Source organism: Ranitomeya variabilis, chromosome 1 (genome assembly GCF_051348905.1).
Source record: "Ranitomeya variabilis isolate aRanVar5 chromosome 1, aRanVar5.hap1, whole genome shotgun sequence".
NCBI lineage: Eukaryota > Metazoa > Chordata > Amphibia > Anura > Dendrobatidae > Ranitomeya > Ranitomeya variabilis.
In genome coordinates, this window is record NC_135232.1 from 1,103,257,121 (window position 1) to 1,103,279,035 (window position 21,915).

At 43.5% G+C, this 21,915-nt stretch overlaps 1 protein-coding gene across 8 annotated transcripts in view; it reads left to right on the forward strand.

The window, feature by feature from the left end:
- The window catches only part of JAKMIP1 (janus kinase and microtubule interacting protein 1), a 203,322-nt gene that overhangs the window by 135,931 nt on the left and 45,476 nt on the right, over positions 1-21,915 (forward strand). For all 8 annotated transcript variants that reach the window (XM_077280118.1, XM_077280114.1, XM_077280115.1 and 5 more), the window contains 3 exons: positions 12,662-12,790; positions 13,726-13,854; positions 18,518-18,601. In XM_077280118.1, the coding sequence (XP_077136233.1) occupies positions 12,662-12,790; positions 13,726-13,854; positions 18,518-18,601 (342 nt within the window). The remainder of the gene's footprint in view (positions 1-12,661; positions 12,791-13,725; positions 13,855-18,517; positions 18,602-21,915) is intronic.

The following is a 21,915-nucleotide window of genomic DNA, read 5'->3' on the forward strand; positions in this document are numbered from 1 at the left end:
AACCACGCACTGCCACTGATTAGTAGCTTTCTGTCAATGTACAGTGTACACAGAAAACTGCCAATCACTGGTGTGGGCTGGGTTATACACAGAAAGCTGCCAATCAGTGATGAGGGCGGGGTTATACACCGCTGCAGATCACTGGTTGAGGCAGGGTTATTCACAGAAAGCTGCCAATCAGTGATGTGGGCGGGGTTATGCTCAGCTCAATGTTTATAGCACTGCTAGATCTACAGAAGAGAAAACCGTGATTGTATCATAACTGCTGCACTTGGTAAACTGTGATATATCACTGTAATCAGGGTCTCTTCCCATACAGCATGCTGCTGTCAGATTACATGGCAAAAACCTGCTGACAGATTCCATTTAAAGGTAACCTGACAGGCCGTATTAGGCAAAGGCTACTCGGTCACGGTCAGCGGCCAGGGAGAAGCTGCTGGAGACCCGCCTGAACGACTAGTCACCCGTGCGGCTCGGTGCTGCAGAGCTTCAAAGTAAATTTACATAGCCATGATTGTACAGCCAATGGCTGATACATGCTGCAGGCCCCATGTGTTACCTGTCAGGTTCCCCTTTAAGAGCCTTTAAAATAGCTGAAAATTTCTCAAGTAATTAACTGATATCCAGTTATGCATCAAGTGAGACTTTTTTTTTTTTTGTGCCCTAAAATCCCTGCACTGTATTATCTGCATCAATTTAACCTTTACTCGATCTGTAGATGCGTAAACACCCCAACATTATAATATATCAGTTTTAGTATAATTGATGTAGGGGGCTATTGGTCTGTTTGCATCTGCGACCCCACACTTGCATGCATGAGATAAAGGGGAGGCAGCTAATAAAGTTTTTGCAAATTTGTTTTTTTTAAGCTTTTTAACCCCTTAACGACCGCCGATACGCCTTTTAACGGCGGCCGCTAAGGGTACTTAAACCACAGCGCCGTTAATTAACGGCGCTGTGGAAAAAGTGAATAGCGCCCCCCAGAGTCGGATTTTCTCTGGGGTCTCGGTTGCCGAGGGTAGCCGAGACCCCAGAGAACATGATTCGGGGGTTTTTTACCGACCCCCGAGTTGCGATCGCCGGTAATTAACCGTTTACCGGCGGTCGCAACAAAAAAAAAAAAAAAACGCGATTTGCCGTTTAATTTCTCTGTCCTCCGATGTGATCGCACATCGGAGGACAGAGAAATGTGGTCCCCGATGGCCCCCAATAGCCCCCCAATACTTACCTACCTCCCCCGGTGCTCCTCGTGTCTCCCCATGGGCGCCGCCATCTTTTTTCCGGGAAAAAATGGCGGGCGCACGCGCAGTGCGCCCGCCGCCCGGCACCCGGATGTTCTTTGGGGTCTCGGCTACCGGGGGTAGCCGAGACCCCAAAGAACATGATCGGGGTCGATTTGCACCGACCCCTGCTTTGCGATCGCCGGTAATTAACAGTTTACCGGCGACCGCAAAAAAAAAAAAAAAAAGCTATCAGTTATTTCTCTGTCCTCTGATGTGATCACACATCAGAGGACAGAGAAATAGGGGGATTCGGGGACCCTAACATACTCACCCGGGGTCCCTGGGTCCTCTTCTGTCTTCTCCTGCCAGCCGGCTTTTTTATCATGGCGGGCGCATGCGCAGTGCGCCCGCCATCTGCTGCCATCTGCCGGCCGGCAGGAGAAGACAAGTTGGGGCTAAAATTAGGGTTAGGGTTAGGGTTAGGGTTAGAGTTAGGGTTAGGGTTAGGGTTGGGGCTAAATTTAGGGTTAGGGCTAGGGTTAGGGTTAGGCTACTTTCACACTAGTGTTTTTTGGCTTCCGTCGCAATGCGTCGTTGGAGAAAAAACGCATCCTGCAAAAGTGCTTGCAGGATGCGTTTTTTCTCCATTGGCTTGCATTAGCGACGCATTGCGACGGATTGCCACATGTCACATCCGTCGTGCGACGGATGCGTCGTGCTTCGGCGGACCGTCGACACAAAAAAAACTACATGTAACTTTTTTGTGCGACGTGTCCCACATATTTCAGTGCCACGTATTTAAGTGACACGTGCCACGTATCAAAGTGCCACGTGCCACATATTTCAGTGCCACGTATCAAAGTGCCACGTGCCACGTATCAAAGTGCCACGTGCCACGTATCAAAGTGCCACGTGCCACGTATCAAAGTGCCACGTGCCACATATTTCAGTACCACGTGCCACGTATCAAAGTGCCACGTGCCACATATTTCAGTGCCACGTGCCACGTATTTAAGTGACACGTGCCACGTATCAAAGTGCCACGTATCACGTATTTCAGTGCCACGTATTTAAGTGACACGTATCACGTATAAGTGCCACGTGTCACGTATTTAATTGCCACATATTTAAGTGCCACGTATCAAGATTTTCCATGGAGAACAGACACATCCAGAGATATGTCTGCTCTCCACGGCTGCAGCAACACACTGACAGGAGCCATAGTTCCTGTCGGTGTGTCACTGCGCATGCGCGAGCGAGTTTACCGGCGGTCATTGACCCCGGCACTCTCGCTTAACGGCAGTGCTGCGTGGGAAAGTTCAACGCAGCTGTACTGCCGTTAACCAAGACGCCGGAGTCATTGAACTCCGGAACAGTACGCGATACACTGCTAGGAGCTTCGCTCCTGGCAGTGTATCGCCGGAGAGCAGCCGATCGGCGTGGGACACTCGTTTTATGGATTCTGCGGACAGGGAGTATGAATTTGGTTTATTATTTTTGGATTTTTTCCTGGAGGATCGAGGGCTTCGCCTACAAGTGTGCTGTTGGTGAGTATATACTCTGTGTTATATGTTGTATGTACTGTGTGTCATGTATGTGTATTGTGTGTAGGTGTTTTGTGTAACTTTACAATTGTGCTAAGTCGCCGGACACAGGGACAACTCTCCCATCCTAATACCGGATGGGAGTAGTAGTCCCATACGGCGACTTAGCACAATGGTGGCACTAGCGTCGCATGGGGACACACACGCACGCACACACACATACATACACACACACACACACACACACACACACACACACACACACACAGAAGGACTCCATGCTGCTTCACTGGGGGGCGGGGGCTTCCCTCTTCCTGTCCGACGTCACGTCCGGTCCTGGGTGTCAACCCCTCCGTACAAAGACGCCGACACCCAGGACAAAGGCGCTGTGTGTGGAAGGTAATATGGGGCCCTAGGGGGATACGCAGACACGCCGCTGCGTAAAGAATTGACATGTCAATTCTTTTTACGCCGGCGTGTTTGCAGACAAAAGCGCCGCGTTTTTTTGCGGTGTGTCTGAACGGCAAAGTGAATTTCTCATTCACTTTGCCGGCAGACGAAAATGACATTGCGCATTTTTGAAAAGCGCCCGCAAAATAGCGCTCAAAAATGCGCTATGTCTGAAAGTAGCCTAAGGCTTCTTTCACACTTGCGTCGGTACGGGGCGGTCGCAATGCGTCGGCCCGATGTACCGACGCACGTTGTGAAAATTGTGCACAACGTGGGCAGCGGATGCAGTTTTTCAACGCATCCGCTGCCCAGTCTATGTCCTGGGGAGGAGGGGGCAGAGTTACGGCCACGCATCCGCGGAAATGGCGGACGCGACGTACAAAAAAAAGGTTACATTGAACTTTTTTTGTGACGACGGGGGCTAAAGTTATGGTTAGGGTTGGGGCTAAAGTTAGGGTTGGGGCTAAAGTTAGGGTTGGGGCTAAAGTTAGGGTTAGAGTTGGGATTAGGGTTAGGGTTTGGATTAGGGTTGGGATTAGTGTTACGTTTGGGATTAGGGTTGGGATTAGGGTTAGGGTTGGGATTAGGGTTAGGGGTGTGTTGGATTTAGGGTTTTGATTAGGGTTATGGTTAGGGTTGAGATTAGGGCTGTTTTGGGGTTAGGGTTGTGATTATCGTTAGGGTTGTGATTAGGATTATGGATCGGGTTGAGATTAGGGTTAGGGCTGTGTTGGGGTTAGGGTTGGAGTTAGAATTGGGGGGTTTCCACTGTTTAGGTACATCAGGGGGTCTCCAAACACGACAGCCAATTTTGCGCTAAAAAAGTCAAATGGTACTCCCTCCCTTCTGAGCTCTGCCGTGCGCCCAAACAGTGGTTTACCCCCACATATGGGGCATCAGCGTACTCGGGATAAATTGGACAACAACTTTTGGGGTCCAATTTCTCCTGTTACCCTTGTGAAAATAAAAACTTGGGGGCTAAAAATCTTTTTTGTTGGAAAAAAATATATTTTTTTATTTTCACTACTCTGCATTATAAATTTCTGTGAAGCACTTGAGCTTTCAAAGTTCTCATCACATATCTAGATAAGTTCCTTAGGGGGTCTAGTTTCCAAAATTTGGTCACTTGTGGGGGTTTCTACTGTTTAGGTACATTAGGGGTCTGCAAACGCAACATAACGCCCGCAGACAATTCTATCAAAGTCTGCATTGCAAAATGGCGCTCCTTCCCTTCCGAGCTCTGCCGTGCGCCCAAACAGTGGTTTACCCCCACATATGGGGTACCAGCATACTCAGGACAAATTGGACAACAACTTTTGGGGTCCAATTTCTCTTGTTACCCTTGTGAAAATAAAAACTTGGGGGCTAAAAAATCTTTATTGTTAAAAAATATATATTTTTTATTTTCACGACTCTGCATTATAAACTTCTGTGATGCACTTGGGCATTCAAAGTTCTCACTACACATCTAGATAAGTTCCATGGGGGGTCTAGTTTCCAAAATGGGGTCACTTTTGGGGGGTTTCTGCTGTTTAGGCACATCAGGGGCTCTCCAAACGCGACATGGCGTCCGATCTCAATTCCAGTCAATTTTGCATTGAAAAGTCAAATGGCGCTCCTTTGCTTCCGAGCTCAGCCATGCGCCCAAACAGTGGTTTACCCCCACATATGGGGTGTCGGCGTACTCAAGACAAATTGTACAACAGCTTCTGGGGTCCATTTTCTCCTGTTACCCTTGGTAAAATAAAAATTTGGAGGCAAAAAGATCATTTTTGTAGAAAAAATGCGATTTTTTTATTTTCACGGCTCTACGTTATAAACTTCTGTGAAGCACCTGGGGGTTTAAAGTGCTCACCACACATCTAGATAAGTTCCTTAAGGGGTCTAGTTTCCAAAATGGTGTCATATGTGGGGGGTCTCTACTGTTTAGGCACATCAGCGGCTCTCCAAACGTGACATGGCGTCCGATCTCAATTCCAGCCAATTCTACATTGAAAAAGTAAAACGACACTCCTTCTCTTCCAAGCTCTGCGGTGCGCCCAAACAGTGGTTTACCCCCATATATGGGGTATCGACGTACTCAGGAGAAATTGCACAACAACTTTTGTGGTCTAATTTCTCCTGTTACCCTTGTGAAAATAAAAATTTGGGGGCAAAAAGATCATTTTTGTAGAAAAAATGAGATTTTTTATTTTCACGGCTCTACGTTATAAACTTCTGTGAAGCACTTGGGGGTTCAAAGTGCTCACCACACATCTAGATAAGTTCCTTGGGGGGTCTAGTTTCCAAAATGGTATCACTTGTGGGGGGTTTCCACTGTTTAGGCACATCAGGGACTCTCCAAACGCGACATGGCATCCGATCTCAATTCCAGCCAATTCTGCATTGAAAAAGTCAAACGGTGCTCCTTCACTTCCAAGCTCTGCGGTGCGCCCAAACAGTGGTTTACCTCCACATATGGGGTATCGACGTACTCAGGAGAAATTGCACAACAACTTTTGTGGTCTAATTTCTCCTGTTACCCTTGTGAAAATAAAAATTTGGGGGCAAAAAGATCATTTTTGTAGAAAAAATGAGATTTTTTATTTTCACGGCTCTACGTTATAAACTTCTGTGAAGCACTTGGGGGTTCAAAGTGCTCACCACACATCTAGATAAGTTCCTTGGGGGGTCTAGTTTCCAAAATGGTATCACTTGTGGGGGGTTTCCACTGTTTAGGCACATCAGGGACTCTCCAAACGCGACATGGCATCCGATCTCAATTCCAGCCAATTCTGCATTGAAAAAGTCAAACGGTGCTCCTTCAGTTCCAAGCTCTGCGGTGCGCCCAAACAGTGGTTTACCTCCACATATGGGGTATCGACGTACTCAGGAGAAATTGCACAACAACTTTTGTGGTCTAATTTCTCCTGTTACCCTTGTGAAAATAAGAATTTGTGGGCGAAAAAATCATTTTTGTGAAAACAAATGTGATTTTTTATTTTCACGGCTCTACGTTATAAACTTCTGTGAAGCACTTGGGGGTTCAAAGTGCTCACCACACATCTAGATAAGTTCCTTGGGGGGTCTAGTTTCCAAAATGGTGTCACTTGGGGGGGGTTTCCACTGTTTAGGCACATTAGGGGCTCTCCAAACGCGACATGGCGTCCGATCTCAATTCCAGCCAATTCTGCATTGAAACAGTCAAACGGTGCTCCTTCACTTCCAAGCTCTGCGGTGCGCCCAAACAGTGGTTTACCTCCACATATGGGGTATCGGCGTACTCAGGAAAAATTGCACAACAAAATTTGTGGTTAAATTTCTGTTTTTACACTTGTGAAAATTAAAAAAAATGGTTCTGAAGTAAAATGTTTGCAAAAAAAAGTAAAATGTTCATTTTTTTCTTCCACATTGTTTTAGTTCCTGTGAAGTACGTAAAGGGTTAATAAACTTCTTGAATGTGGTTTTGAGCAGCTTGAGGGGTGCAGTTTTTAGAATGGTGTCACACTTGGTTATTTTCTATCATATAGACCCCTCAAAATCACTTCAAAGGTGATGTGGTCCCTAAAAAAAACATGGTGTTGTAAAAATGAGAAATTGCTGGTCAACTTTTAACCCTTATAACTCCCTAACAAAAAAAAAAATTGTTTCCAAAATTGTGCTGATGTAAAGTAGACATGTGAGAAATGTTATTTATTAACTATTTTTTGTGACATATCTCTCTGATTTAAGGGCATAAAAATACAAAGTTTGAAAATTGCAAAATTTTAAAAATTTTCGCCATATTTCCATTTTTTTCATAAATAATCGCAAGTAATATCGAAGAAATGTTACCACTAACTTGAAGTACAACATGTCACGAAAAAACAATCTCAGAATCAGCGGGATCCGATAAAGCGTTCCAGAGTTATAACCTCATAAAGTGACACTGGTCAGAATTGTAAAAATTGGCTCGGTCATTAAGTACCAAATTGGCTCTGTCACTAAGGGGTTAAATTCGGACCTCTGATGGATTGCTTGATGGTCTGGATGGGCACCCTCGGTGGATCAGTTTTGGTCAGATTTCTGGATGCGTGTTTTCTTGGCATTACTTTTGCTCACAGTCTTGACTCTTTTTGTGGAATGGTTTTGGCTCTAGTCTTGGATGGCTGCCCCTTTTCTTTTTTTTTTTCCATTTCGATGCTTGGTTATTAAATCTTAATGTTAAAAGCAAGGTCTCTTGCATTAATCTTAAGGACCCCATACACATTAATGTCGGATGACCCCTCTGATTTTTATTTTTTTTAATGTACAGTATATGGCGGTTTCCTAAGTCTCCCAGTTGTCAGGACAATGAAGGATTGGGCTCAAGTGTCTGGCAGTAGTATACTCCACTCTCCTAATTGAATGAACGTCCAAAAGCTAAGCCTGGCATTAGGTGGCTGATGGCCAAAAGAGTGTTTTTAAAAGCAAAGTCACAAAAAGATCAATAAAAATCTTCTAAAAATTCAAGAATTAATACAGCAATGAAGAGCAGCAGTAGTTACCTGCCCAGGTCTCAGAACTAATGCATAAATCCGTGTAGTAAAGATGGTGGCAACACAGGTGCAAAATACTGATGAAACAACCTACCAATTCATGGAGGGGGTTGATTGCTTAGTATTCAATTGCACAAAATAAACTGATGGCAGATGTTGGTAAGCTGGGAGGGGGGCAATATCCCTGGCCCCTTCCCACCTTATTAAGATCAGCCAACATCTGTTTGTTTAGCCTTTGCTGGTTTGAATTTATAAGGGAACTCTACTTACTCTTTTTTTTTTTTTTTCTGGGGTCCCCCATAAATTCACCAGTAAAGGCTAAGCAAACACCTGTGTGTGAGCTGTTATTAATAGTGGGATATTGTCCCTTTTCCCAGATTATTAATATCCGTCTCCAGCTGATAGCTTTCCTTCTGCTGGTTAAAAAAAAATTACTCCATTTTGTTAAATTCCTAATTTTACACAAGAGGGACACATCGGGTGCTGAATACAACTCCCTGGTTGTGCTGATCTCAGGGAGACCAGGAGATAATAATGAGAGCTGCCTTCAGCAGCCGGTGCCGGGAATCAGTAAGAACTATACAGCTTTAACCAGGCGCCGGTACGTAACACACGGATGGCAGACGGATGTCACATACGAACAGTACACAGATACGGATCACTGATCTCACACAGTACTGGGTTTTCCTGTCCAGGAATCGCCAGGACGTGTGAAGGCCTAAAGCATTCATGTCAAATTGTGGTCCATGGGCCAAATCTGGCCCGCCGGATAATTATATTTGGCCTGCAAGGCAGGAATGTCGCTAGACCCTTTGATTCGGGGCATGAACCACATCATAAGTGCACTGGCCTGTATCTCTAGAACTGCATTTTCCAATTCTCTAAGTATTAATACTCTACAAGACTCACTGCCGCCGCACTCACCTTCATTACCTTCCAGAGCCCAGTTGGCGGCTCACGTTCCTGATCAGCTCCCTGCTAGGGCAGCTTATCACTCCCTGATTTCAGGCCCTGCAGAACCCTGGCCCTAGGTTCCACCAATTGCTCACTCCCTCGGAACCCACAGACTCTTCTGCTGCTTGTCAAGCTCAAAGGAGCAGTGATGACCTAATGAACGGAAGCCGAACTTTAGTGAGTGTGAATCCTGGAGCTCCAAGAAATCCATGACCAGTGAAATATCATGGTTTTCAACCACACACACCACCGATCAATCAGCAAACACTGGCGCTTCGAGCATGGTTTATTCCCTGGGAATCCTATTTACTATACTGTAAAGCAGCAAGCATATTCTGTAGTATTTAATTCAAGAATTTTTTCTATCCTTTACTACATTTTTTTAATTAGGCCATTGGGCCGTATATACTTTCTGCTCTTAAATAACATATTATATTATTCCTTTTATGTACCATTTATGATTGTGTGTTTTGTTAAAGATTCTATAAAAATGTACTTGGTTCGTTGGACAACTCATTTGTTTGTTTCCATATGAAAAAAGGTTCATCATAATATTTGAGGAAAAATTTCCTCAATTGTAGATTTTTTTTTTTTTAAAGAAATATCAAGGTTGGCCTACGAGTTGTTCCGCGACTTTGTCCAAGTTTTTACTTTCTCTCTGTGTATTTGAGTTTGACATTGCTGGCTTAAGGGTATGAACAGTGCAAAATCCTCACGAAAACCCTCCCCGGTCGTGTTTTACGTTTTCTCCATGTACACACCTACATCATCAGCCATATCGACTTGATGGATGAACGCTCTGTAGGCCTAGATAGGTCCACCAGGGTATCTCCGCCATTATCTTGATTGTATCAAGCCATCGGGTTACTGGTCTTCCTCTTCGCCTTGTTCATTCTATTCTTCTGACCATGATTTCCTTCCCCAGTGATTGCTCTCTTCGCATGATTTCTCCAAAGTAGGCAAGTTGTAGCTTAGTGATCCTTTGATTCGGGTGAATGTCTGGCTTCATTTGATCCAAAATTAATTTGTTTATTCTTCTTGCCATCCATGGTATTGATGGCATCCTTCTTCAGGACGGCAGCTTGAAGGCATCAATTATTTTTCTATCTTCTTTCCTTATGTCCAGGTTTTGCCTCCATATGTTACTACAGAAAAGACCAGACTATGTACGAGTCTTCGTCGCCATACTAATATAGATAGATAGATATAGATATATATAGTTTGTTTATTTACCGAGTTCACATAGTCCCGATAAACCACATACCCGAAGAGTTTTTACCTTCACCTTGTGTTGTGAACAGAGAGAAAAATGGCATAGCTGAAAATTTACTTGAGTTGTAAAGATTACTAGCAATCGGGCTAAAGTTTTATTTAGTTTTTTTTGTTTTGTTTTTTTTAACCTCTTTCTGACCTCGGACGGGATAGTACGTCCGAGGTCAGATCCCCTGCTTTGATGCGGGCTCCGGCGGTGAGCCCGCATCAAAGCCGGGACATGTCAGCTGTTTTGTACAGCTGAAATGTGCCCGCAATAGCGGCAGGTGAAATCGCGATTCACCCGCTGCTATTAACTAGTTAAATGCCTCTATCAAACGCAGACAGCGGCATTTAATCAGTGCATCCGGCCGGAAATGATTGCATCGCCGACCCCCGTCACATGATCAGGGGTCAGCGATGCTTCTGAATAGTAACCATAGAGGTCCTAGAGACCTCTATGGTTACTGATCTCGGCTAGCTGTGAGCGCCACCCTGTGGTCGGTGCTTATAGCAAGCCTGTTATTAAGCTACATAGCAGCGATCTGATGATCGCTGTTATGTAGCAGAGGCGATCGCGTTGTGCCAGCTTCTAGCCTTCCATGGAGGCTATTGAAGCATGGCAAAAGTAAAAAAAAAAAAAAAAAAAAAGTGAATAAAAAAATATAAAAGTTTAAATCACCCCCCCCTTTCGCCCCATTCAAAATAAATCATTTAAAAAAATATCAAACCTACACATATTTGGTATCGCCGTGCTCAGAATCGCCCGATCTATCAATAAAAAAAAAAAAAAAGCATTAACCTGATCACTAAACGGCGTAGTGAGAAAAAAATTTGAAACGCCAGAATTACGTTTTTTTGGTCACTGCGACATTGCATTAAAATGCAATAACGGGCGATCAAAAGAACATATCTGCGCCAAAATGGTGTCATTAAAACCACCAGCTCGGCACACAAAACATAAGCTCTCACCTGACCCCAGATCACAAAAAAATGGAGACGCTAAGGGTATTGGAAAATGGCGCAATTTTTTTTATTTTAGCCAAGTTTGGAATTTTTTTTCACCACTTAGATAAAAAATAACCTAGTCATGTTAGGTGTCTATGAACTCGTAATGACCTGGAGAATCATAGTGGCAGGTCAGTTTTAGCATTTAGTGAACCTAGTAAAAAAGCCAAACAAAAAACAAGTGTGGGATTGCACTTTTTTTGCAATTTCACCGCACTTGGAATTTTTTTCCCTTTTCTAGTACATGACATGGTAAAACCAATTATGTCGTTCAAAAGTACAAATTGTTTAACTAAAAATAAGCCCCCACATGGCCAAATTGATCGAAAATTTAAAAAGTTATGTCTCTGGGGAGGAGGGGAGCTAAAAACAAACACGGAAAAACGGAAAATCCCAAGGTCATGAAGGGGTTAAGAGTGGAGCTTCCCTTTAAATCTCATGTACTTACCTGTGTATGTAAATGTTAATTTGTGTGTAAACTATATCCTATAATAATATTTTTTATTTCTATAGCACCAACATATTCCGCAGCACTTGACATTTTAGAAGTGACTTGTAAGTTATTCTGTGATGTCTTTACTGTCTGTATACGTCAGGTACCGGGAGGAGTGGGGGGTCCTGCTACCGTCTGTGCTGTCGCTGGATAATTATTGTTTTGGTCGGGTTAATCATGCTTTCAGCGCAGGCAGGTGTATAACATCATACACTGCTGACGATGTCCCCGGGGTGCGGTAACGGTAGAAACTCCTCTCCCAGTTGTCTCCATACACCATCAGCAAGTCGTCACTGGAACACATTGTGACAGATCCCCGGGTGATTAGTGAAAGGATCCTGACTAATAACCTCCGAATAATTACACTCATGCATTCAGTGCTATCATAATAAAAGGTTTTTAGTCTGGCACCTGACCGTCCAGAAATTCTCATACTCTGGCACTTGTGCTCTAGATTCTCACACATCAAAAAAAAAATTAAGTTATATCATAATAATAATAATGAAAAAATATTAAAGGAAATCTATCAGCAGTTTTTTGCTACGTAATCTGAGAGCAGCCTAATGTAGGGGCAGTGATCCTGATTCCAGCGATGTATCACTTACTGGGCTGTGTTGCTGTTTCAATAAAATCAGTGTTTTATCAGCAGGAGATTATTAGTACAGGACTAGGTGTCTTGTGCCTCCTGGTCTAATCACACTCCCAACACTGATTAGACTTTTTTGGCATGCTGGGAGTTATAGTTTCACATCAGCTGGAGACCTTCTGAACGTTGTTGACCTGCCCAACAAAATAGTTGTTTATACTTTTTAGAACTGTCCAATAATCCAGAATGTCTAATATCCCGGCACGTATTTCTAGCACAGAAATGCAATATAATGTGGAGGACTAATTGAATAGTTAAATCAGTAGCTAATTCTTTGATATCACATGTTACAGTAATATATATATATATATTTTATTTTTTTTTGTGCTGTCTGACAATCCAGGAGATCCCGCTTTTGATGGATAAAATGTATTTTATTATATATTTGGAATCAATCTGATAATACAGAAAGCTACGGGATTTAATATTTGTAGTCTGACCCGCAGACACAAGGTGACACCCTGCTGAGCACATGGAGGTCCCCATGGGGCACTAGGTGGTCTCTTGGCTTCCTTTGTGTATATACCGTAAGCGTTTACATGCTTTCACTTAGTAACCAGACGTTCATTTTTTTTTTGTTTGTTTCTTTTTTATAGAGGCATGTTGTGGAGACGTTTTTTGGATTTGACGAGGAATCCGTCGATTCAGAAACCTCTTCGGTCACCTCCTACAACACCGATAAGACGGACAGGACACCTGCAACGCCTGAAGAAGACATAGAAGATGTAAGTTACTCCTACTGACGCATTAATGCAGACCGTGGGTCTGTAAATAGTAATTGATACTTATCCCAATATGTACGGTAGTAGTAGTAATAATAAAAATAGCATATACCTACAATTAGTAATGTAGTAAAGTTCTACTGATAAGCTTTGTTGCTTGCCCCATGTGCAGGCATTGCAGTAGTTTCGGTTTCCATGGTTACAACCACTAACAGCTAACTGTCACTATATGAGTGTTCGTAACCAAGCTACTGCAATTCCCTGCACATGGGGGTAATCAGGAGAACTGTACTACATTTCTAATTGTAGGTATTGGCTATTAATAATAATAATAATAATAATATTATCCAGTAACAAAAAGGATACGTTAAGGTAACTCTTTAGGTGTGTGCCTTTTTTTTGCCATGACCCCTCACTTCGAAAGCACTAAATGCATTTTCTACTTTCAGGGGTGTAATATTGTTGGAAGGTTTTACATAATTAGAAAAACAAGGTTGCTTTATTCCCCAAAAAAACGCTCCACCTCTGTTCATGGGTGTGAAGTCTAGTAATGCATCTCAGGTCCATTAATGTGACTAAGGAAGAGCTGTAATACCACACACGACCTGCAGACAGGGGTGGTGCTAGATTTTTATGAAATCAACATTTTTTTTTTTTTTATTATATTCCATAGAAGTATTTCAATGATCATGGCTGAGACCTGAAAATACTCAGCGTGCTCTGAATTTTGTGCAGATTTTTTATTTTTTTTCCTCACAACGTGAGTTGGATTTTTAATCCCTGTTCACCTACTTTGTGCTGTAGATTGCTGAGGATTTGTGCAACACGGCCTAATCATTAAGGACAGGAGGCGGCAGACTCCTGAATGCTCATGTCTGCCGGTATTTGAATGATTCATGTTTGATGATAATTTGCTCCATTATTCCTTCCCCTTGAAGAGCACTCCTAAAGAAGAAGCTGATCTAAGGTTTCGCCAGCTGACCCGGGAGTACCAGGCCCTGCAGAGAGCGTACGCCTTGCTGCAGGAACAAGTGGGAGGAACGCTGGACGCAGAAAGGGAAGCCAGGGTAATTTTTTATTTATCTCAAACCTACTGACCTGCTTGTTTCGCTCTATACCCTCCTAGAGAAGTTCTTTCTAATCAGGTTTTGCAACCGGAAAAGGATCAGCCCACCCACCAGCCACATAATAATAATAATAATAATAATAATAATAATAATTATAATTATAATTATAATAAATATAATATAATAAATATAATATAATAATAAATATAAATAATATAATAAATATAATCTAGTAAATATATAACATAATAAATATAAATGTTAATAAATATAATATAATAATATAATATAATACAATAATAATAAAAATAATGCATATAAATAATAATAAACAATAAAATATAAATATATTATTAAAATATTAATATTAAAATATATATAAAAATAGATTATGAAAATTGCAGCAAAAACCTGTTCCCAAACTCTAAAGTATTCTCTCCTGTAAATACATCATTGTATCAGGCTCCTTATCTTTCAACTCACAGCAAATTACTGTAATGGTATGTCCCCACGTGGCTGAAAAAAAAAAAAAAAACGACCAGATTCTGCTGCATATGGATTTCAGCAACGACACGGTGGAGGGACAGTGAGGAGCCATCAGTCGGGTGAGGTAGTCGGAGCTTTTGCAGCAAGAGCGAGCTGTCGATCAATCAGCTGGTGAATCTCTGCCCATCTAGAGGGGGGGGACCCTGAGGAAGTGTTAGAGAAGCTAGATGGGCAGAGATTTACCAGCAGAGGGGAGGGACCCTGTGGAAGTGTTAGAGAAGCTAGATGGGCAGAGATTTACCAGCTGAGGGGAGGGACCCGGAGGAAGTGTTGATCAAGCTAGATGGGCAGAGATTCACCAGCTGAGGGGAGGGACCCTGAGGAAGTGTTAGAGAAGCTAGATGGGCAGAGATTTACCAGCAGAGGGGAGGGACCCTGAGGAAGTGTTGGAGAACCTAGATGGGCAGAGATTCACGAGCAGAGGGGAGGGACCCTGAGGAAGTGTTGATCAAGCTAGATGGGCAGAGATTTACCAGCAGAGGGGAGGGACCCTGAGGAAGTGTTGGTGAAGGTAGATGGGCAGAGATTTACCAGCAGAGGGGAGGGACCCTGAGGAAGTGTTGATCAAGCTAGATGGGCAGAGATTCACGAGCAGAGGGGAGGGACCCTGAGGAAGTGTTGGTGAAGGTAGATGGGCAGAGATTTACCAGCAGAGGGGAGGGTCCCTGAAGAGTTCTTGATCAGGCTAGTCAAATTCACCAGCAGAGGGAAAGGAACCTGAGAATTTGTCGGTCAGGCTAGGTGGGCAAAGATTCAGCAACAGGGAGAAGGGTCAATAAGAGCTATTAGTCTAGGGGGTCAGAGATTCAACAGCTGCAAGGGCAAGGCACACTGAAGAGATGTCAACCAAGCTAGGTTGGTGGAGATTCAGCAGCAAGAGGAAGGAAGATCTTGTAATCGGGCAATGTGGGCAGAGATTCAGCAGTAGTGAGATGGTCACTAAGGAGCTGATGATCAGGCTAAGAGGGCAGAGATTTAACAGGAGGGAGGGACATCAAGGAGCTGTCAATCAGGCTAGATGGGCAGAGATTCAACAGATAAGGGAAGGATCAGTAAGAACTCTTAGTCCAGGGAGACAGATTTGAGACAAAGATTCAACAGCTGTAGGGGGGAGGTACACGGAGGAGCTGTCAACCAATTTAGTTTGGTGGAGATTCAGCAGCAGAAAAAAAAATTTGCACAGCAAAATCGTCATGTAGTAAATTTCTTTTACAGCTTTGCAATGCATTGGATGAAATCTATAGTAAAAATCGAGACAGTTACCGTAATATGTTGCAGATTTAAAAAATCTGCAGCTCAGGTTGATTTCTGCTCAGAATTTGCAGCGTGTGGATGAGATTTTTTAAATCCCATTCCCTTTGCCGTTAATGTAATAAGCTGCTCATTTTTTTTTTTTATACCCAAATCCTTTGCAATAACATTCACACATTTGGGTTTTGCTATTACACGTGTTTTGTTATACGCATGTTTATTTCCTTACACCCAAGATACTCCGATAACACCCAAGCATGCTCGGATAGCACATTATCCGAGCACGTTCGCTCATCACTAATAATTGCAATCAATGGCTTCCTATAACCATCAACAAGCTTCTTACACCTCTCTCCTGGAATATTGGACCACTCTTCTTTTGCAAACTGCTCCAGGTCTCTCATATTTGAAGGGTCCTTCTCCAACAGCAATTTTAAGATCTCTCCACGGGTGTTCAATGGGATTTAGATCATTGCTGGCCATTTCAGATCTTTCCAGCCCTTTGTTTCCATCTTTTATGGGTGCTTCTTGAAGTTTGTTTGGGCTCCTAGACGCAAACCCAGCTTTCTGACACTGGAATCTACATTGCAACCCAAAACCCTTTGGTAATCTTCAGATTTCATGATGCTTTGCACACAGTCAAGGCACCCAGTGCCATAGACTTGGAAACCACCCCAAAACATCTTTGAACCTCCACCATATTTGACTGTAGGTACTGTGTTCTTTTCTTTGTAGGCCTCATTCTGTTTTCACTAAACAGTAGAATTATGTACTTTACCAAAAAGCTCTATATTGGTCGAATCTGTCCACAAGACTCTTTCCTAGAAAGATTTTTTTTTTCCAATACACACAAAAAGGAAATAAACACGTATAACAAAACATTTGTAACTGTAATAATATTCTGGGAGAAATACTTAATCTGTACACCAGTCCAATACAGTCATGGCCAAAAGTGTTTGTACCCATGAAATTGTTACAGAAAATTAACATCCTCTACACGTCAAGAGCTAAGGACAGTAAGACTTTGCTTTTATACAGGTTTTGCATGAATCAGAAGGACACTTTAACCCCTTCGGCTACTTTCACACTAGCCTTAACTGCATTACGTCGCAAATGCGTCGTTTTGACGAAAAAACGCATCCTGCAAAAGTGCTTGCAGGATGCGTTTTTTCTGCATTGACTAACATTAGCGACGCATTTGCGACGCAATGACACACGTCGCAACCGTCCTGCGACGGTTGCGCCGTGCTGTGGCGGACCGTCGGGAACAAAAAACGTTACATGTAACGTTTTTTGCTCCCGACGGTCCGCTTTTTCCGACCGCGCATGCGCGGCCGGAACTCCGCTGGAACTCCGCCCCCACCTCCTCGCACTTCCCCGCACCTCACAATGGGGCAGCGGATGCGCTGGAAAAATGCATCCGCTGCCCCCGTTGTGCGGCGGGGACAACGCTAGCGTCGGGGACCTCGGCCCGACGCTAGTGTGAAAGTGGCCTTCCTGACGTCGGACGGGATAGTACGTCCGACGTCAGGTCCCCTGCTTTGATGCAGGGCTCCGCGGTGAGCCCACATCAAAGCCGGGACATGTCAGCTGTTTTGAACAGCTAACATGTGCCCGCAATAGGCGCGGGCAGAATCGCGATCTGCCCGCACCTATTAACTAGTTAAATGCCGCTGTCAAACGCAGACAGCGGCATTTAACTACCGCATCCGGCTGGGCGGCCGGATATGACGTCATCTCTGACCCCCGTCACATGATCGGGGGTCGGCGATGCATCAGGAAGGTAACCATAGAGGTCCTTGACCTCTATGGTTACTGATCCTCGGAAGCTGTGAGCGCCACCCTGTGGTCGTCGCTCACAGCACACCTGCAATTCTGCTGTGTAGCAGCGATCTTATGATCGCTGCTACATAGCAGAGCCGATCGGGTTGTGCCTGCTTCTAGCCTCCCATGGAGGCTATTGAAGCATGGCAAAAGTGAAAAAAAAAAGTAAAAAAAAAAATGTGAAAAAAATAAAAAAAAACATAAAAGTTTAAATCACCCCCCTTTCGCCCCAATCAAAATAAATCAATTAAAAAAAAATCAAATCTACACATTTGGTATCGCCGCGTTCAGAATCGCCCCATCTATCAATAAAAAAAAAAGCATTAACCTGATCGCTAAACGGCGTAACGAGAAAAAAAATCGAAAAGCCAGAATTACGGTTTTTTGGTCGCCGCGACATTGATATTAAAATGCAATAACGGGCGATCAAAAGAACGTATCTGCATCGAAATGGTATCATTAAAAACGCCAGCTCGGCACGCAAAAAATAAGCCCTCAACCGACCCCAGATCATGAAAAATGGAGACGCTACGGGTATCGGAAAATGGCGCAATTTTTTTTTTTATTTTTTTTTTTAGCAAAGTTTGGAATTTTTTTTCACCACTTAGGTAAAAAATAACCTAGTCATGTTAGGTGTCTATGAACTCGTAATGACCTGGAGAATCATAATGGCAGGTCAGTTTTAGCATTTAGTGAACCTAGGAAAATAGACAAACAAAAAACAAGTGTGGGATTGCACTTTTTTTGCAATTTCACCGCACTTGGAATTTTTTTCCCGTTTTCTAGTACACGATATGGTAAAACCAATGATGTCGTTCAAAAGTACAACTCGTCCCGCAAAAAATAAGCCCTCACATGGCCAAATTGACGGAAAAATAAAAAAGTTATGGCTCTGGGAAGGAGGGGAGTGAAAAACGAAAACAGAAAATACCACGGTCATGAAGGGGTTAAAAGAATACTGCCTGTGGAGGGATCACACTGTCCTGTGATTGTGTACACTATAATCCATGCATTTAATAACACAATTTTTTGCCCTGCACAGACCCGGGAACAGTTACAAGCCGACCTCCTGAGGTGCCAAGCAAAGATTGAAGACTTAGAAAACTCTTTATGTGATAAAGGACAGGTAACAGCAGGAAGAGTCGCTCTGGATAAACCTGTGTCTGTGTTTCTTTGCACTGTGGTTTTCAGCTTTATATCTTGGTGGTGGGCATTGAATTTGTAAAACATAAAAAAAAAAAAAAAAAAAAGGTAATTATACATTTATAATAGCCGCAACACATAAGGCAATTTGTTGGGTACATATTGTACCTGGTAGTCCAGCACAAGATTTTATATAAATTATTTTATTTTAGTCTTTTTTTCTCAATTAAAGGGGAATTTTCATCAAATAAATTCTTATGTTGCAATATCTAAAAAAACCCACACTTTTCTTTATCAGTTCGTCTTTAAGTCGTCTGCTTGCTGTTATTCATTAGGAGCCTTGATTGTGCAGGAGATGGGAATCTATCCTGATCATATACTGTTCTAATATAACCAATAATCATTACCAGACATGGCTCAGATAACTGTAATAAGCCGAGCACATGTACTGGACTGAATGGATCGCATTGATCCTGCAAAAAACAAGCAGAAATCTTAAAAATCTTGAAGAAATAAAGTATGTTAGAAAAGTTAATATTTTATTCTCACATTGTGGTTAAATCACATCTGTCACCAGATTTCACAATGCTACATTGTTACATAGATTTATTACGCCTGGTAAGGCTGATGTACTTGGTTCGTAAATGTGTCAAAATGAACATATAATCATGATAATAAAAGTATATTTTTACAAGTAGAACTGCAATATATGCTCTCTAAGCCTAACCGAAATCTGCAGCTTGTACTGTGCAGTGTGATATTTCAGCAGCAGGGAGGAGGGGCAGTGAGGAGCTGTAAATATAACTAGGTGATTGGAGGATCACTGAGGACCTGTCAGGAAGGCTAGGTGGGTGGAGATTCAGGAGCAGGGAGGAGGTCACTGAGGACCTGTCAGTAAGACTAGGTGGGTGGATATCCAGGAGCATGGAGGAGGATCACTGAGGACCTGTCAGTAAGGCTAGGTGGATGGAGATTCAGGAGCAGGGAGGAGGGTCACTGAGGACCTGTCAGTAAGGCTAGGTGGATGGAGATTCAGGAGCAGGGAGGAGGGTCACTGAGGACCTGTCAGTAAGGCTAGGTGGGTGAAGATTTAGGAGCATGGAGGAGGATCACTGAGGACCTGTCAGTAAGGCTAGGTGGATGGAGATTCAGGAGCAGGGAGGAGGGTCACTGAGGACCTGTCAGTAAGGCTAGGTGGATGGAGATTCAGGAGCAGGGAGGAGGGTCACTGAGGACCTGTCAGTAAGACTAGGTGGGTGGATATCCAGGAGCATGGAGGAGGATCACTGAGGACCTGTCAGTAAGGCTAGGTGGATGGAGATTCAGGAGCAGGGAGGAGGGTCACTGAGGACCTGTCAGTAAGGCTAGGTGGATGGAGATTCAGGAGCAGGGAGGAGGGTCACTGAGGACCTGTTGAGGCTAGGTGGATGGAGATTCAGGAGCAGGGAGGAGGATCACTGAAGACCTGTCAGTAACGCTAGGTGGATGGAGATTCAGGAGCAGGGAGGAGGGTCACTGAGGACCTGTCGAGGCTAGTTGGGTGGAGATTCAGGAGCAGGGAAGAGGATCACTGAGGACCTGTCAAGGCTAGGTGGGTGAAGATTTAGGAGCAGGGAGGAGGATCACTGAGGACCTGTCAGTAAGACTAGGTGGGTGGAGATCAGGGAGGAGGGTCACTGAGGACTTGTCAGTAAGGCTAGGTGGATTCAGGAGCAGGGAGGAGGGTCACTGAGGACCTGTTGAGGCTAGGTGGATGGAGATTCAGGAGCAGGGAGGAGGATCACTGAAGACCTGTCAGTAAGGCTAGGTAGATGGAGATTCAGGAGCAGGGAGGAGGATCACTGAGGACCTGTCAGTAAGACTAGGTGGTTGGAGATCCAGGAGCAGGGAGGAGGGTCACTGAGGACCTGTCAGTAAGGCTAGGTGGATTGAGATTCAGGAGAAGGGAGGAGGGTCACTGAGGACCTGTTGAGGCTAGGTGGATGGAGATTCAGGAGCAGGGAAGAGGATCACTGAGGACCTGTCAAGGCTAGGTGGGTGAAGATTTAGGAGCAGGGAGGAGGATCACTGAGGACCTGTCAGTAAGACTAGGTGGGTGGATCTCCAGGAGCATGGAGGAGGATCACTGAGGACCTGTCAGTAATACTAGGTGGGTGGATCTCCAGGAGCATGGAGGATGGTCACTGAGGACCTGTCAGTAAGGCTAGGTGGGTGGAGATTCAGGAGCAGGAAGGAGGGTCACTGAGGACCTGTCAGTAAGGCTAGGTGGGTGGAGATTCAGGAGCAGGGAGGAGGATCACTGAGGACCTGTCAGTAAGGCTAGGTGGGTGGAGATTCAGGAGCAGGAAGGAGGGTCGCTAAGGACTTGTCAGTAAGGCTAGGTGGCTGGAGATTCAGGAGCAGGGAATAGGATCACTGAAGAGCTTAGAATAATTCAGCTAGTCATTTATTAATCATATGACGTCTTAGACGTAATGGAAAACAGAAGAATTAACTGGGTGGAAAGGCAAAATGAGCAATTGTAAGTACACAGTGCTGTATGATATGATGACTGCAATATATTAAGAGGATAAATATGTTGATGGGAGGAGAAGGAGGGCTTCTTTATGCTTTATTAGCATAAATCCTTTTATATCCATTCTCTTCAATGGCTCACTCGCATTTCACCAAACGGTTGTCTTGATAGGGAGAAGTGGAAGTTTCTAGTATATAGCAGGACCACCGTATACAGTTCTCCATGCCCATTAAGGACCCAATAAATCCACTTATTCCTGAACAATTAGTAAAACTTAATTTTTAGTTACCATAGTAAAAGATGTATAAAAAATCTGTTGTGTATATACCAATAAACTATCGCTAGCCATCCCGACACACTTCACCAGATCATGAGCTTCATCAGAGGAAAAGGTGATTAGTTCCTTTGCTCCTGATGAAGCCCAGTGATCCAGTGAAATGTGGGATGGCCTGCAATATTTTAATTGTATATACAGATTTAATGGATTTATTTGTTATGTTATTATGGCAATTAAAAGTTAAGTTTTACTAATGGTTAAGGAATAAGTGGATTTATTGGACTTATAGTAATAAATATAATGTTTGTGATATATGAACAATAGGGCAATAATAATTGCTGGGTACGAATTGTGCTAATAATTGCCGACTAGCACCATGACTTTTTCCAGTTCCATTATGTGTTGTGACTCAATTTCTTTTCTCGTGGTTCGACTTCTATAATATAATGTGAACGAAGTGGAGTTATCGATAATGACGCACGACACCTAAAAACATAACGAGATA